Source organism: Medicago sativa, chromosome 8 (assembly GCF_051527215.1).
Source record: "Medicago sativa cultivar Bolivia chromosome 8, Bolivia_mono, whole genome shotgun sequence".
Taxonomy (NCBI): Eukaryota; Viridiplantae; Streptophyta; class Magnoliopsida; order Fabales; family Fabaceae; genus Medicago; species Medicago sativa.
The window spans coordinates 40,972,090-40,988,013 of NC_140756.1; the positions used below are offsets into that span (position 1 = coordinate 40,972,090).

Here is a 15,924-nt window from a genome sequence, read left to right on the forward strand (position 1 = left end):
AGATTATATGTCAATTGTCAAAAACTGTAAAACTATGACATCTTTTTGCATTCAGACAACCAGACAACATTGGTAATTGATAGTCTGTTACATCAGCATGTTTACAGCTATGGGGTCTAGCAGGACCTGGATCCCCTGCTGTAACTGCTTCACGCAGTTTCACGCAGTGGTCGATCTCAGCCATTGAACATTGATCCAACGGTTTATATTGTTCTGTCAGTTTTCACACACTTTGATTTCAGCCACTAAAATCTGATCAAATGGCTCACATGCATTACAGCACCTGCTGTTACAGCAGGAAATCTGCCCCCGGGTCTAGCACATTGGCGTTCGATTGATTCACACATAACTGTATGGAATAGTGCTCGATGATGATTTGGTCATTGCACTACTTGACTAGTGTACAAAGTTTGGCAGCATTGACAATGAATATAAGCTATTTCATGGCCTAATGAAGAAGAATTTGGTAGTGTACTTTGCAAAGATCTTTGAATGTGGAATACATGGAAAACACCTACTGCATTTAGGTTTTTTGGATATATGCTTCGAGACGGAAATTGGAGTAATTTACCCACTTACACTGGAATTCAAATATTACCAATAATCATGTTTGATTGGTTGATGGAAAAAACCGGTGTGTTACCTCAATGAAAGATAGAAGCCTTTGTGTCTTCAAATTACAAAATCATGGTTTAAAGCATTTATGTTCCTAAAAAGTACTCCAGTGCAACCCAATGTTGGTGTTTGTTTGGGGTGCTCTGCTTCTTGCCTACAATTGTATGACCATGTGATGCTTGGAAATATAACGTCTCAACATTCAAATGAGTTGGAGAGTGATATTATTTGTTACTTTCTTGCTTTGAGCAGTGATACCATTCTCTTCTTTCTAGCATTCATGTGTGTGTGCATAACTGGTAAAACTGAATGCTACCAACTAGTTGAGAATTGGCGTTAGAAGGCAAGGCAACTATCGGAGAGTTAAAACAGTTTTTAATTTAGGTGGAGTTAGTAGTACCATTTATTGGGTCATGGCTTGATCTGCAACACTCAAACGGTTTATAGTAGTCAAGATACAACTGGTTTCTTTGAGGACAAGGTTGTTGTTTGTGCAGGGAGTGGTGTAATTAACCAATATATTTCTTACCTTTTCTCTACTCGTCTCTTAACTTTTCGGAGCTTGATCCTTGATCAAAAGGGGTCGTATCAATGCAGCATATATACACAAAAATGACTGTTTTCATGCACTTGGATTTTGGGGAGAGTGTCAATACAGTCTTGTTCAAGTTCTGTTTTCATTCCCTCAACCTTTATTTGTTAGCCAACCTCATCACTAAGACCCTTAGAACTATACTCTTGAAAATAAGAAAACAAATCAACTTTTAACTAAATTCAGTGTTTGTTTGACTTGCATGTCATGATGTTGTTCCTACTTCTTTCATGTATGATCACATAAGTATTTCTCATTTCCATGTTTGCCAACTGTGCTGAGGAATGATAAGGATGTTAGAAGTAAGGGGTTAAGGGTTGAACTCCCTCCACCAACACTTCTAGCAACTATTTACTAAGGTTAGTAATTCAAAAACAAATGTGGTACTAGGTAAATGAAAATTTCATCCACTATGTTTGTGATTGTTTTAAGTCGCGGTAACTGAAATACTTACAAGATTGACAACTATGACTTCTACCTGTACTTGGATCACAGATTGTGGCTAAGGGATGGAATCTCAGAACCTTTAAAGCACTCATTAAAAGAATTAATTTGAAAACAACAGTCTCCATACCCTTCGCTTCTTGTTTTTTATAGCAGAGATGAGGGTACTTGTCAATGTCATAACTCATCGGTGAGGATTGCAGTTGGTATTGTGCTCATCCATCACCATTGCAGCCAATGCTTAGGTATGTTTCCTCTAAAAAAATGAGTTCAACATGGATGAAATAATGTTTGAAAAACCTATAAGACAATGCGAAAAATAATGTACTAGGTGATATGATAATATCATTGCGATTTTCAACAAGATTGAATGCATCCATTAATCATGGTACATTTAGGAGAGGTTCATGTAAATTTACATCCAAAACAATTTGAAGAAACTCAAACTAGTATCGAGTTCCCTACCTGGTTAGGGGGAGAAATGCAGAGGCATGCATAAACGTGTTGCAGTGATCAAGCGATCACAATTAGTCCACAGAGCAATTAATCGATATTTTAACCACTAGAATGAGCATGATTTTCACATTTGCAGCCATCAAACTTCAATAAAACCAATTGACAGTGACAAGTAAGCATAATGCTATATCGTAAAATTATAAACTATTGTCTCCATTCAAATGTTATTGTTCAATTCCAATCTCAAGTAAAATAAATGATGTTTCCACCAAAAGCAAAAGTAACATAAGTACTGTTGTAATCTGTCTTCATCCGAAGAAGACTACACTAAAAAAAGCTAAGTAAAAGCTAAAACAAACTCAAATGAACTCCTATAGTAACCAACTGTGGAATTCCCTAAGAAAATCAACAGAATTAAAAGACCTTAGCTACCAATCTTGCTATTCTTTATCTTCAACCGCAACAATTTTGTATTTCCCGGATCCCTTGTTCTGCACCAATAAAATCAAATTAAACTTGCTCATAAAATACAAATCTACCAAGCCAAAAAAGTTAGCCTTCAATAATTCACTAACAACAATTCTCATGTTTATACTATTGCAAAAAAATTGAATTAGTTTATAAAATAATTTTGATGAATAAAATTCCTTAAAACCAGATAAAATTTAGTCATTGACAGCATTTTTAGCTTATCATATTTAATTACAATGCATATAATGATGTGAAACTTAACAGCTCAAATTATCAAAAATATATAGTAAAAATATATCAAAATTTAATCACTTTATAAATTAAAAATATATCAAAATTTAATCACTTTATAATTTTTTTTTTTTTTTTTTACAAACAGAAATGCTCATTTTTTATAATATATGTGAACAGTTTTGCTGATGAAAGACAATACAAAGTCATATTAATAATAATTGATTCAGTCATCAAAAATATAGATCTTGCTCCAAAAAATAAATATTCTTAAGAAACTCAATGAATAATGAAAAAACTACTATACAATTGTTAATTAAAAAACTAATATAATTATTATTAATTAAAAAATAAAATAAATCTATCAAAGAAAATGTTACCTTTTCCCAGATCTGAGAGTGGGTTTTACAGAAACCAGCAACAACAGTAGCACCTTTCTTCCCTTCCTTATACTCAATACAAAGATCCTCTTTGATTCCACAAGTAATATGAAAACCCAAACCACACTTCTGTTCAGAACAAACCAAAGCACATCCATCACAACACCCACATACATAACACTTCTCCAACCACCTCTTCTGTGGAATCTTAGAACAATCGATCCCTTCTCTCCCTTCTGGATCCACAAAAAACACTTCAGGCACAAGTAAAGCACAAACAAGATGGGCCCACTTTCCATCTGTTGTTTGTTTCATTGCTCCCTCTTTCGTAGGACAGAGGGAGCAACGAATTGAATCGGTGTCAGTATCAGTGTCGTTTTTAAAACGACACTGATCACAAAACCAATCACCCTCTGGGATCTGTTTCACCAGAGGGTTGCCATAGCAAGAAGCATGAACCATTAAGTTACAACCATCGCAGAAAACTATTGGGTCCTCTGCATTAGCGTCTGTGCTATGGCAGACACAGCATAAAATTCCATCGTCATCGACTTCAAATTCAATGTCCTGTTTTTTAGATTGTTTTTCGATTGGGGTGGGTGAGGGGAGAGAAGGATTGTATTCGACGTTAAGGTCGATGAGTGGAACAGCGTCGGTTGGGATGTTGTTTTGGTGGTGAAGGTGGGGTTGAAGGGCGGTTATTCTTTTTTTGGTGGGTAGAGAATAAGTAGATGGTGGGGGTGTTGGTGATGAAGGTGGGGTGTGAAAAAGTGATGAGTTACGAGATTCTTTGCGTTTTTTGGTGGGTAAGAGTGAACAATGACTAAGATCTTGTTCTTCCTGCTGTTGTTGCTGGTAAATGAATCTTAGTCGTTTGTTGGGAGGTAGGTCGGTGATGTTTTTGGTGAAATCCATGTTTGGATTGTTTTTGGTTTAAGGTTGAGATCTGAGAGTGAGGTTTTCGGGTGAAGGATTTGAGGTTATTAAGGAATATGATTTTGATTAAGAAAGGAAAGTTTTTTTGGTTTTGCGGGAATTTGAATTGAAATTGGGAGGGAGAGGAAAACGAGTGGGAAGGAATTGGAAAATGGAAAATGAAAAAGGAAAAAACTGGAGGGAGAAATTGGAAAAATGAAAATGAAAAAATTTTGAGTGAAAAATAATAAGGCGGGAAAGTAAAAGTGTTGTCGTTTGGAGTTTGGATTTTCGAACCCGCGCGGTTTGTTGAATTCAAGCGGCAGATCCGATCTGCTGACTTTGGAAACCGACATGGGCTTTGTTGATTCGAAGAAGATTGCTTTTTGAACCCCATCCCCCATCCTCAAGACCTCAACTCCCAAGCTCACAAGCTCCCTCAAATTCTGTTAATACAATTTGGGAGATACGATCCAAACCGTTATGGAGCTATCTCCCGTTCAATGAGTTTCGGGAGTTATCTCAAATGGATGGTTTAAATGTTAGAAATAGTGTGTTGTGCTCATCATTTCCACTTTTGCAATCAACCTCGATCTTCTCTAAAACTTTGTGATTTTTGGACGATTTTAGGGTAATTCATCACAATCATACCATCAAATACGGTCATTTTCACTCTCTTGCGATCAAATAGGAGATACAACTTATAACTTTCGTTTACTTTACGTTTTTGAACTCCTTTTCCTTGATGTCAGACAACCTTCGTGAATGATATAAACTTCAAATTAAGAAGATACACCCTCCGGTCACTAATATAAGCAAAAAACTACATTTTAGGTTCATTCATTTAATGATGTATGTGGTCTATAATAAAGACCATGTGCATCATTAAATGAATGAATCTAAAATGTAGATTTTTGCTTATAATAGTGACCGGAGGGTGTACGTCTCAAGCATAAATAGACCAACAGACAATATCAAGCTTTCAATAAGCTAGGCTTAGGCCTAAAAATTAAGCTTATGACAGGCTGCAGGCCAGACTTAGGCCTAACAAAATTTGACAAGTCAGACTTAGGCATTGCAAAACCTAGCTCGACCTAGCCTATTCACGCCTCTAATATTACTCACTCCATCCCATAATAAGTGATCCATTTACAAAAATTATTGTCCAAAAATAATTGACATATTTCACTTTTCAATGCAATACTCCCTCCGGTCACTATTATAAGCAAAATTTGACTTTTTAGATACATTCAATAATTAATGTATCTAGTCTAGACTAGATGCATTAATTATTGAATGTATCTAAAAAATCAAATTTTGCTTATAATAGTGACCGGAGGGAGTATTAATTATATTTTTTCAATTATTTACACACTACTCCCTCCGGTCACTATTATAAGCAAATTTCTACTTTTTAGATTCATTCAATAAATGATGTATATGGTCTACATTGTAGACCACATACATCATTTATTGAATGAACCTAAAAATTTAAAATTTGCTTATAATAGTGACCGGAGGGAGTATAATTAATACTCTATCCGTTTCAAAATGAGTGTCATTTTAGTCCAAAAAATTGTTTCAATATGAATGTCAGTTTCAGTTTTCAATGTAATAATAACTTTTTCTTTTCAATTGTACCCTTCAATTAATACTATATAAAATACTTTCAAAGTATTATCTTTTCTTTAATGAAAAACAAATCAATAGTTGATTAAGATAATTTGGTAAAATAACATATCTCCTTCTTTTAATTAATGCATTTTTTAACATATGTGTAAGAATCTTAAACGACATTCATTTTAAAACGGAGGGAGTATTAATTTCATCACTTCCAATTCAAAATTTTCCACTTTGCATTTATGATCATGGTGAATGCACAAATCCTTGACAAGGACACATTGTTAGCCTGTAATTTTGACAAGCTCAATTAATGCAATCAACATGTGTTGACTTTTGTTCTTTCAGAAATTAAAGTCAATATCTTCAGCATAGAGATTTCGACAGGGTCTGAACTTAGTGTTTGAAAGAGTTAAATAATCCTTGAAGTTCGACAAGATGTGAGCCAGAGAGGAAATTGGTCGAAGCCAAGCAGTTGATGTTGAAGGGAAATAATTTGAATTCAAAAGGCAACAGTTTCCTTATTGCAGACGTGCGGGTCAGACGATTTTTTGATGGAAGGATTACAGTTCGTGGCAGTTAGCTCTTTTCAGTTATTTACACTATGTATTAATAGTAGTTTTTCATATGAAAAATAGTTCGCAAATCAATTATAGAATTTTAGTGCTCGAAATACCAGCGTCTATAGAAAAGAGTCATACATAATGTATGTATATGATTTGTCGAACCACCTTTACATTAATGCAATGCAATTTACCTTTTCAAGTTTCCGCATTTTAAACTTGAGTAAGTTACACTCTCATCCCCACAAAGATGCTTGAATTACACTCCCCTCCCCTCTTATGTTAAAATATACACTCCCCTCCCCTCTTATTCAAAACATATTAGAAAATATTTCACTCCCCTCCCCTAAGAGAAGCTTGAATTACATTCCCCTCCCCCCTTATGTTAAAATCTACACTTTACTCCCTCAATATTTATTTTTTATTTCTCTTAATCTAGAAAAATAATAATAATCTAACACACTTTGAAAAAAATAGTATTGCGGTCTATTTTAATATAATGAAAAATTGAATACATATTTTTGCAATTTTCTATTCACAATTTCATTAACATGTAGTTTTAAACCCTATTATAAAATATGAAACAACCCAAAATAAAATTAAAATATGTGAAAAATTACTAATAACAATAAAGCATGGTTATTTAAAAGTTAATTTTATACTCTAAATTATCAATTCAATAGAAAAATATTTAAATTTAATTATCATTGACATTTAAATTATAAAGAAATGAATTAATTTTTCTTAAATGATGGTTTCAAATTAATATATATCATAAAAATATTTATTTATGTTAAAATAGATTAAAGTGTAGTGCATATTTAATTATTAAGGGAGGGAGTTGTAATTCAAGTATCTTATAAGGGAGGGGAGTATAAATTTTATTTTTTAAGGGAGGGGAGTGTATATTTTAACATAAAAGGGGAGGGGAGTGTATTTCAAGCATCTTTGAGGGGAGGAGAATGTAATTTACTGTTTAAACTTTTAAGTCGTTTTACTTGCATTTACTGCGTTTTTCCCGTCGAGAGACAATTATTTTCATACAAAGCTTCAGCTTGTTCATAAAAGCAACATATGAACTTGGTGAACACTCATACACTTTCTGAAAAAAGATTGCACAACATGTCCTAAAAGAGAAATTCTTGTGTAGGAATGAACCTAACATATCATTCTTACAAACAACAAATTAAAACATGACACATCATTGTTTTATTTTAAAATAATTTGGAAATAATTTAAGAAATGGAAAACAACTGCTCCTTCTCTCTCTATCAACCATTATTTGCAGTTAGTATTCACCACCACCAATCATGGTGAATCTTTCCTTGGCTTGCTCGTGTATAAACGATTTTCCTTTTGAAATTCATATGTTGAATAATTCATATGTTCAATGAAGAGTTTAAATAATTCATATTTTCCTTAAATTTTGCGAAGAAAACATGAAATGGGAAGAAAGGGATATAAGGAAACAGACAAAGTAATCACCGTGTTTTACCTAGATAACATAATCTGTCTTTTAAAAAAAAAAAGATAACATCATCTTGAAAGTGGCCATTGTTGTTTTCTTCAACCATGAATGGTGGTGGAAGATATACTTTAGCAAGAGTAAACAAAGAAAGTTCCACCATGAATGGTGGTGGTGGTGATGGAAGATCACGAACTAGTGGTGCTATGAAGAGAGGGAGAGAGCACTGGTTAATTTTTCATAATTATTTTAAAAGAAAAAAATGACGTGTCATGTTTTAATTTGTTGTTTGTAAGAATGATATGTTAGGTTCGTTCCTACACAAGAATTTCTCGTCCTAAAATTTCTGGTTTGAATCTGCTCGTAATAATCAAACTAGTCTTTTTGTTTACCAAAAACATCGGTAAACACACATAAAACCATTTTTCTCTCATTTTTACTTATGCATTTTTTCTTCATATGTGTAAAATGAACAAATAACTCACTTATTTTGAGAGGTGGAGGACAAAATTACCTAGGAGTACAATTTTATACTACTGAAAGAGTGCTTCGTAAGAAAGGTCCCTAGGGTACATCGAACAACAATTAAGGTCCCTAGCAACTGCCTCATATTACTCTCTTCTTCGTTACCTCATTTTCCCAACCATATGATATAATATGTCGTACACTGGTCTACGTTTACATCCCTTAACAGTATCAACTACTGTGCTTTCCATCATCACTTAATATCAACAACATAGTCCTCGTGAGAAGCCATTAATTTATCTTTGAACGGTGAGCCATCAATTAATTCAACACCAACGGCTACGATTCCATGTATGCCCCACAAACGTAAATGGGGCCCAAGTTTCAACAATTCATATTAGCGGTGGACCTCATATGAACCTTGCCAACCTAACCAAACAAACATGGTTCATGCAATTTTTTTTATTTTTTTTTTATTTCCTTTTACTACTTCATTATTCCACATCACCAAATATATTCAATCAAATCAAACCAAAGCTCTTTGCTCATCATTTCCATGTTCACTTTGTTACACTAAAATAGGAAAAGAGCAAGCAACTCATGGAAGCTTTATGGGATTTAGTAGACAAATTGAAGATTTCAACACTAGGTGCTATTCTTCTACTTGCATGTGCATTTTTTGCACTTGTTTGTCTTTGCACTATTATTGTACTAAAAAGGAAAGGTAGTAATAATAATAAGGTTTTGAACCAAGAGGGTGTTATAGAAGAGAATGAGTCTAGTTCGACTATCACGACTACTACCACTACTACTACTACCACTACGACGAATGTTACTAACTCTAGTACTACTACTGCTTCTACAGAATGGTCAGAACCAAATTGTGGATGGATTTCAGTGAAAAGGGTGTTGATGGGTTCAATGGTGTGGAGCAAGGCAAGAAAATTGGAAGAGAGTATTAGATGGCAGAGAGAGAGGGGATCTCCATTGCTTGGAAGTTTACAAAGGCATCATGGGGTTGAAAATGGGTGGAAAAGCCTTAGTCATGATTCAGCATCAGCAGTGTGGCAAAGACCAATATTGAGAGGGGAGAAATGTGAGCTTCCAAGTTTTAGTGGACTCATTCTCTATGATGAAAAAGGAAGATTGCTTAATGATTCTGTGAATGAGATACAACAATGCATGGAAATTTCTGAACAGGTAATCAATTTTTCCTTTCATACTCATTTTGTAGGATTATTAAATCCATTATTGTAGATAGTGTAATGTATATTTGTTCCTACAAATACCATTTGATGGCGTACTTATTCATTAGTGAAAGTGCATGATATAAATTAAGGTAAGACAATTGTGAGATCTCTTATAGATCTATAACATCAAACGGCTGAAATTACTTGTTTGTAGCTGCATGGCATGTTAAATCTAATGAACTTGTTTGTACCACTTTAAAGCACAGTGCAACACTCAAATGAATGCATTAATAATATGTAAAGTTCATTCATAATTTTACTACCTCTGTCTCTGAATATAATATCTCATTGACCAAATTACAGAGATTAAGAAAGATTGCAGTACTTTTATATTTGTTGAAATTTGATTTTTTTTTTTTTTTTTTTTTTACAATCTAAGTTTACCTGATTGAAACTCACATTAACTATTTTCTCTTGATGATCTACTCACATAATTAATCAATGCATCTAATTTTGTTTTTCTCTTCAATTTTTTTAAAGAGATTGGGTAAATTTGTTTTGAAAAATTTATTACTAAAAGAAAATTTAAAACTGGAATGCAGCAGGTCTTTGAAGGGGACTACATATGAAATGACCTGCATTTTAACACCAAAAATTTCAATTTCTAACACTTTTCTTCATCAAAATAAAGGCAACATGACATGAGAGAAGAATACAGTTGAAAAGCTAAAGATGATTATCTAAAAAGAGACAAAATTTCTGATGTATTAACTGTTGGAACAACTAGTAAAAGAAGTATAAAGAAAAGCAAATTGCAAACAATGGAACACGATCATTTGTTTACGCAATTCGGCCAAGTGTGCCTACATTTGCGACTACAAAGCAACTGTTTTATTACTTGAATGATTAGGGTTTACAGTGTCACAAGCTATATATTTAATAATACGGTCCAGGTTTCAACAATACCCCTGAACTGAACCGTACTTGAATGATTAGGGTGAAGTTCGCTTCGCTACGCTAGCTAGCTCACTCTCCCCTCTTATGAGCCTATGAGATATACTCAATAGTAACTTATTACTCTGTAGAATGCAACATTAATTGTTCCAAAATATTGAATCAAAACAATGTTGCAACCTCTAGTTTCAGACAACATATTTACGGCATCTGTTATTTCCATGTTTGACTTTGAGATCATTTTTTGTGCAGGAAGAAAGAGATGTTACAGTGAGGACTACACTAAAAGATTTACTATAGTACTGATGTTACACTGTCTTTCTTTCTGCTCTAAGTTGTATCAGATAGACAATGAGGTTTTACTGTAATGAAATTATCATATCACACTTTTTTCTTTGCAAAGGTAATTATCATATCACTCTGATAACATAAAAATTATCAAGTCAACACAAAATTATCAAGTCACTCTGATTAAACTATCTTAGAAGGAAATCCTACTTCGATGGAATATTTAAATGTAAACACTTCTGTAACGATGCTTCTCTTTCACTCTTCTAAATACAGCTTATAAGCACAAAATGAAGACAGTTCAATGCCATCTGGACAATTTTGAAACAGACATAAAATGATATTCAATTCAACTAACATGTCATCACATAGGAGAATATCCATATATTTTTTTTGGTCAATTCAGTGCTTTATTATTTAGAAGGAAATTTAACTTTGATGGAATATTTAAATCTTAATACTATTATGTACGATGCTTCTCTTTCACTCTAAATCTATATTTGACAATATGTTTGCAGCATTATTCATGATCACATGTAATATGCATCAACAGTTTTTCTATCAATTAAGCATAGCATTAAGGTGTTCTCTCTGTAAAGCCGCTAAATACTGACCTATATCCCACAAATACGAATTGGAGAGAGCTAAACTTTCTATCTAGGATAGTTTAATCGAGGAACGGATAACTCTACTAATCAAGACATCACAAGAACATAAAAAGAGACTAAAAGGAAAAAAGCACTCAAAGTTGATCTGTGCCTAGAATGAAAAAGGTGTTTTTAAATTATCACAATTAGGATAAAGTTAAGATTGTGGATGATAGGTACCAGAAAATTGAAGGGTGGAAGTGAATAACACTGATAATGAATTTTGGCTATTTTGGAGAAAATATACCTCTGTTACAATAGTACTACCTTAGAAAATTAAGGAAAGAACTTTGAAAATGGTTGGAGACTAGATCCTTATAAGATGAATGAAACCTAAATTGGCCTTGAACCACTAAACAGAACTCTCTCATGCTCCTCATAATACCTCACTTTATCTCCTCTTAATGAGCCTATCAGTGAACATATTACCTTTTCTTAAGAAAACTGTTGGTATTGCTAAAGAGAAAAGAATATTAACTATACTGGTACAGAAGAAATTGAATACATAAAGAAAAAAGTTCAAGATTTTTGAACGGTTTACAACTATGGCCTTCGCTTTCCCTCAAAAAAAAAAAAAACTATGGCCTTAGCTTTTAATGTCGCAAGTTGGATATTGACATCATTGTCTCGTTGATTGCTAAGATTTCAACCACTCTTTTCATGAAGAACTACACTTTCATGCAGTGCTGGAAGTACTTTTCTTACTGTCCCTCTCACAAAGGCAATATGTTTGTACAAGAAGTTTTTTATGCCCTTTCAAAACTGTTAGTGACAGTTATGATAACTTTTTAGTAGAGAACAGAAAGAATGGTGCCTGTATCACTGTACCTAAGTTTAATCCTTTCATAAAAGCTTTCATTCTTACCTAGTAAAAATGAAAAGTTGACAAAAGACCAAGCTAGAAATGGAGTTAAATATGAAAAAGTGAAAACCGAATCGATAAACTTAGTTTACCAAAACCCGATATATATCAAGTAGTTCAACTCGTGGAGAATATTTTCATTCAATGAATGTTTGAGACTAATTTCAGAAAATCATCTAACATAAACTTTGGAAGACAAATAAATCATAATCACAAATTGTGTGTTCGTTCACCTTTTGCCTTTGTCAGCATAGATTATCCATACGACACTATCAAGGGTTCTGTAGAGCCATCGCTAGATGAACTCTTGTAATAGAAGTATAAAATCAACTGTATCATTCCCAAAACAGTACCTATCCCATTTGGTACCTAACAAATCAAACACAAAATGAAGGTATACAAATATAAGCCAACAGAATAAATATCTGAATTCTAAAACTGTAATCAATATTTCAGAAAGAAACGGAGAAATGAGATGAAAGGACTCTTACATAAATGAAGACATCGTCACTGAGTAATCCATAAAGAAAGAAGGAGATGGTCATTAAGAAGGTTGAAAGCGAAAGATAAAACGGCATAAACTCAACACTCTTCGTGCGAATGACCAATTTCTGCGAAATTATATAGATATAAACAATTTTACCAAGCTTGAATTCACACAAACTAGTAAAACTCAGTATTACTTGGATATCTAAGAAAATGTTAAACTTACAATTATAAACAATGGAGAGGCAAACATTGAAATGAGAGAACCACAACTCAAGCATCCAACTAACATTCGGCGAATAGAACTATCGGTTATTTTCAAGCTCCCGACTAGTATGATCACAAATATACCAAAAACTGCCATCAATAATCCAAACATTCTCACCTATCAAAAAGAAGTATACAATAACACATTTTTGTAACACATTAAAATCAATGTGAAATTTATCATAAACTTTCCATAGTATTAGAAAAATAACAACCTTTTTTGGTTTCTCAGCATAGATTAAGAATAAGAAAATGTACACAAGCTGAAAAGCTGCTCCAATTGAATTAACAGCTGTAACCAACAAATTATCAGGTGATATAAGAGGAGTTCCATACCACAAACAGATCAAACAATTCAATAGAGAATAAATATATGGCAATCCTGAGAACATTTCTGTTGATCCATTTCTCATAATTCTCCTAAATGTGGGTCTACAATTCACAACATAATCCAAATTAATAATCAAAATATATACAAGAAATTTTTTCTAAGCTTAATTTTTAATTTAATAAATAAAATACTTACATTGGAGATAGAAATAACCCAAATGCAAAGATATTACCTACAAATAAACAAGCAAGAATTGAGATCAAGATAAAGATAAGTTAAAAATGTTAAATGTAATAAAATAACTGAAAATTAAAGGAAGAAAATGTAGTACCAGCAATTCCAGCTGCATCTTTACCAACTTCACAAATGGAGTAAGCATTAAACAGAGACATCAAGTTAAGCCTTTAACTTATGATTTAGTGAAACTAATAAAATTTGAGATATGCACTATATGATTTTTCTATGTCACAATTATCCTCATTTCGTTTGGTAAAAGTTTTCTCTCTTTAAATATGTGTTGTGCATTTCAACCTCTCACTACTTATGATTGACCTTGACACTTAATATAACGATTAACGACTAAGATAAGAAAAATGTTTTTAATTTTGGCATAAAACGAGTAAAAAATAATACTACCCGCGTAACTGCAAAACTAAAGACTCCAGAATTACACGAGTAAAAACACTGTGAATACATTAGTTAAGGGTTTGAAAAAGATAATTTTATCATATTAAAACTATAAAAAGAAACATTTTTTTATATAAAATTTATTAATTATTTTCTTTTTTGAATTCTTAACATGTATCATTACGTATTTGTTAGTATGACCTTATATTTATTGTTATCGATTCAAACTTAAAATATCTAATAATTTTTCAAATTTTTTTTCTTCGTACTCGACTCGTAGGGATGACAGTTGGACTCAAGTCTAATGGACACCCACAAAAAATACTCATGATAGTCAGGCTAAATATCGACGTTGTTGGGTCTGGGCCTGGACTTGAGCAATTACTTGAAAATTTGAACGGGTGCAAGTGCGGGTACGGGCACTTTAGTGCTCAGCTCACCCTGCATCGCGCACATTATATAGACTATAACTATACATTTATATAATACTACAATTAAATAACTAGTCTTAAGTCTTTGATATTTAGTGTAATTTGCAATTATTTTGTATACTTTAGATGTTTCTTATTTGGTTCAATACTATGTGTATTATTTTATTAGTTGATATAAAAAAACTTTAAATCATATTTTAACTATGTTTGTAAACAAAAAACTATGTTGTGATGTTTTTTTGTTGTTAAAGTGCAGGTAATTGGTGCGGGACCCAATAACGTAGTAAAATAAATCTTGGGCGGACTAAAAAAACAAATTATAATATGTAAACACAAAACTTATGTTGTTGAAAACAAGCTCTCTTCTCACTCCTGAAACACAAACAGTAACCGACTTTCCTTTTCATCCCTCATAGATTCAAATCCTTGCCTTTGCGATGTAGCCTCTTCTTTCGATGGTGCGACGAGTGACCTTCGTCTTCCGCGCCACCCCTTAACCTACTTTTCGATGACCTTTCATCCTATGCTCCCGTCACCTTCTTTCGCCAACATTTTCTTCGTCGGTGTTTCATGAAGATGTTGTGTGCTCTGTTTGCCGGTGTGTTGTTGGTTTCTTAGGATGTTGTGGTTGTTTCGTTTATGGATTTATGGGTTGGTGGGTCGTGTTGCTCCTTGGTCGGCTGGGTTAAGGCTTAGTAGCAGGTCTCCACTGTGTCGGAAGGGCTGGTTCGTTTGTTTGTGTCTGTTGATTGTGTTTTCTCCTTTTTTTTATGGTTTTGTGTACGACGGTGATTGTGGTGGTTCTATTTCAAACCCACTTCATATTCAATGCATTGTCTGGGTCACTAGATTTTACGATTGATTTTTGTTTTGGATTGGTTTTTTGTGTGGCATGGGTTGTTGGGTCGTTGGTTGCGTTTTGCCAGGTCATCGGCGTTTGGCGTGGTGTTTGTTTTCATGTTTGTATGGATATTTGGTTTGTGTTTTTTATGCTACTACTTCTGATCAGAGATGGGTGGTTGAAGACTTGTGGCCTCTTGTGTTTCGAAAACCCGAAAGGATCTAATTCTATAAACCCGAAAGGGTCTATGTTACTAACGTATTGGACTCATTCCTCCATCCGAGTTCTTACGCGTTTGATTGGAACCGGTGTGTGGTTGGCTGACGTCTTCGATTCTCCGATGTTCCAGGCCTGTTGAGATCTGCAGGCTTCAAGGCATCATGTCTGCTACACTATGATACTTTACTGTTCGAAAGAGCTTTTATGCTTGCTGGTGTGTTCAGGAAGCTGTTGGCACTTGGATGTTGATACCATGTTGGCGGTCGATCCATTCACCAATTTTAAAACCCTAACGTTCTTTTCAATTTTTAACTTGTTATATATTTTTATAACTTGGCTTCGCGTCCGTACGCGGGTGCGCTAGGCTACGTCCGTAACATGTGAATATTTGTTAGAATAGTATAGGGTTGGTTAACTTGGTCTGCTTTTATCATTATGAACTCCCGTCAGGGTTATACCTGGTCAGGTCTTATTCCCCCTAGTCTCTGTATCTCTTTGTTTAATTTTATTATAATTTTCGTTTTGCCTAAAAAAAAAACTTATGTTGTTATAAGTAGTAAACAC

At 33.6% G+C, this 15,924-nt stretch overlaps 3 protein-coding genes across 4 annotated transcripts; 1 reads left to right on the top strand and 2 right to left on the bottom strand.

Moving 5' to 3' along the window:
- Positions 1–2,304: 2,304 nt before the first annotated feature.
- On the bottom strand, positions 2,305–4,439 carry LOC146899131 (RING/FYVE/PHD zinc finger superfamily protein). Its single transcript, XM_085738568.1, has 2 exons — positions 3,190–4,439; positions 2,305–2,598 (listed from the first exon to the last, which is right to left on the bottom strand). Exons 1-2 carry the CDS (start codon positions 4,102–4,104, stop codon positions 2,548–2,550), a joined length of 966 nt encoding a protein of 321 aa, XP_085594694.1. The 5' UTR covers positions 4,105–4,439; the 3' UTR covers positions 2,305–2,547.
- Positions 4,440–8,656: 4,217 nt separating this feature from the next.
- Positions 8,657–10,796, top strand: LOC146899132 (uncharacterized). The gene is made up of 2 exons (XM_085738572.1): positions 8,657–9,417; positions 10,614–10,796. Exons 1-2 carry the CDS (start codon positions 8,818–8,820, stop codon positions 10,659–10,661), a joined length of 648 nt encoding a protein of 215 aa, XP_085594698.1. The 5' UTR covers positions 8,657–8,817; the 3' UTR covers positions 10,662–10,796.
- On the bottom strand, positions 9,502–15,869 carry SWEET2 (Nodulin MtN3 family protein). 2 transcript variants are annotated; one of them, XM_085738570.1, is made up of 7 exons: positions 13,574–15,869; positions 13,438–13,474; positions 13,127–13,343; positions 12,871–13,029; positions 12,650–12,769; positions 12,392–12,527; positions 9,502–10,042 (listed from the first exon to the last, which is right to left on the bottom strand). In XM_085738570.1, the coding sequence occupies exons 1-6, from the start codon at positions 13,632–13,634 to the stop codon at positions 12,414–12,416; spliced, it is 708 nt and encodes a 235-aa protein (XP_085594696.1). In that variant the 5' UTR covers positions 13,635–15,869; the 3' UTR covers positions 9,502–10,042; positions 12,392–12,413. The 2 variants fall into 2 exon arrangements, with proteins under 2 accessions (XP_085594696.1, XP_085594695.1); XM_085738569.1 differs by lacking the exon at positions 9,502–10,042 and having other exon boundaries at positions 12,222–12,527; positions 13,574–15,865.
- Positions 15,870–15,924: the final 55 nt, after the last annotated feature.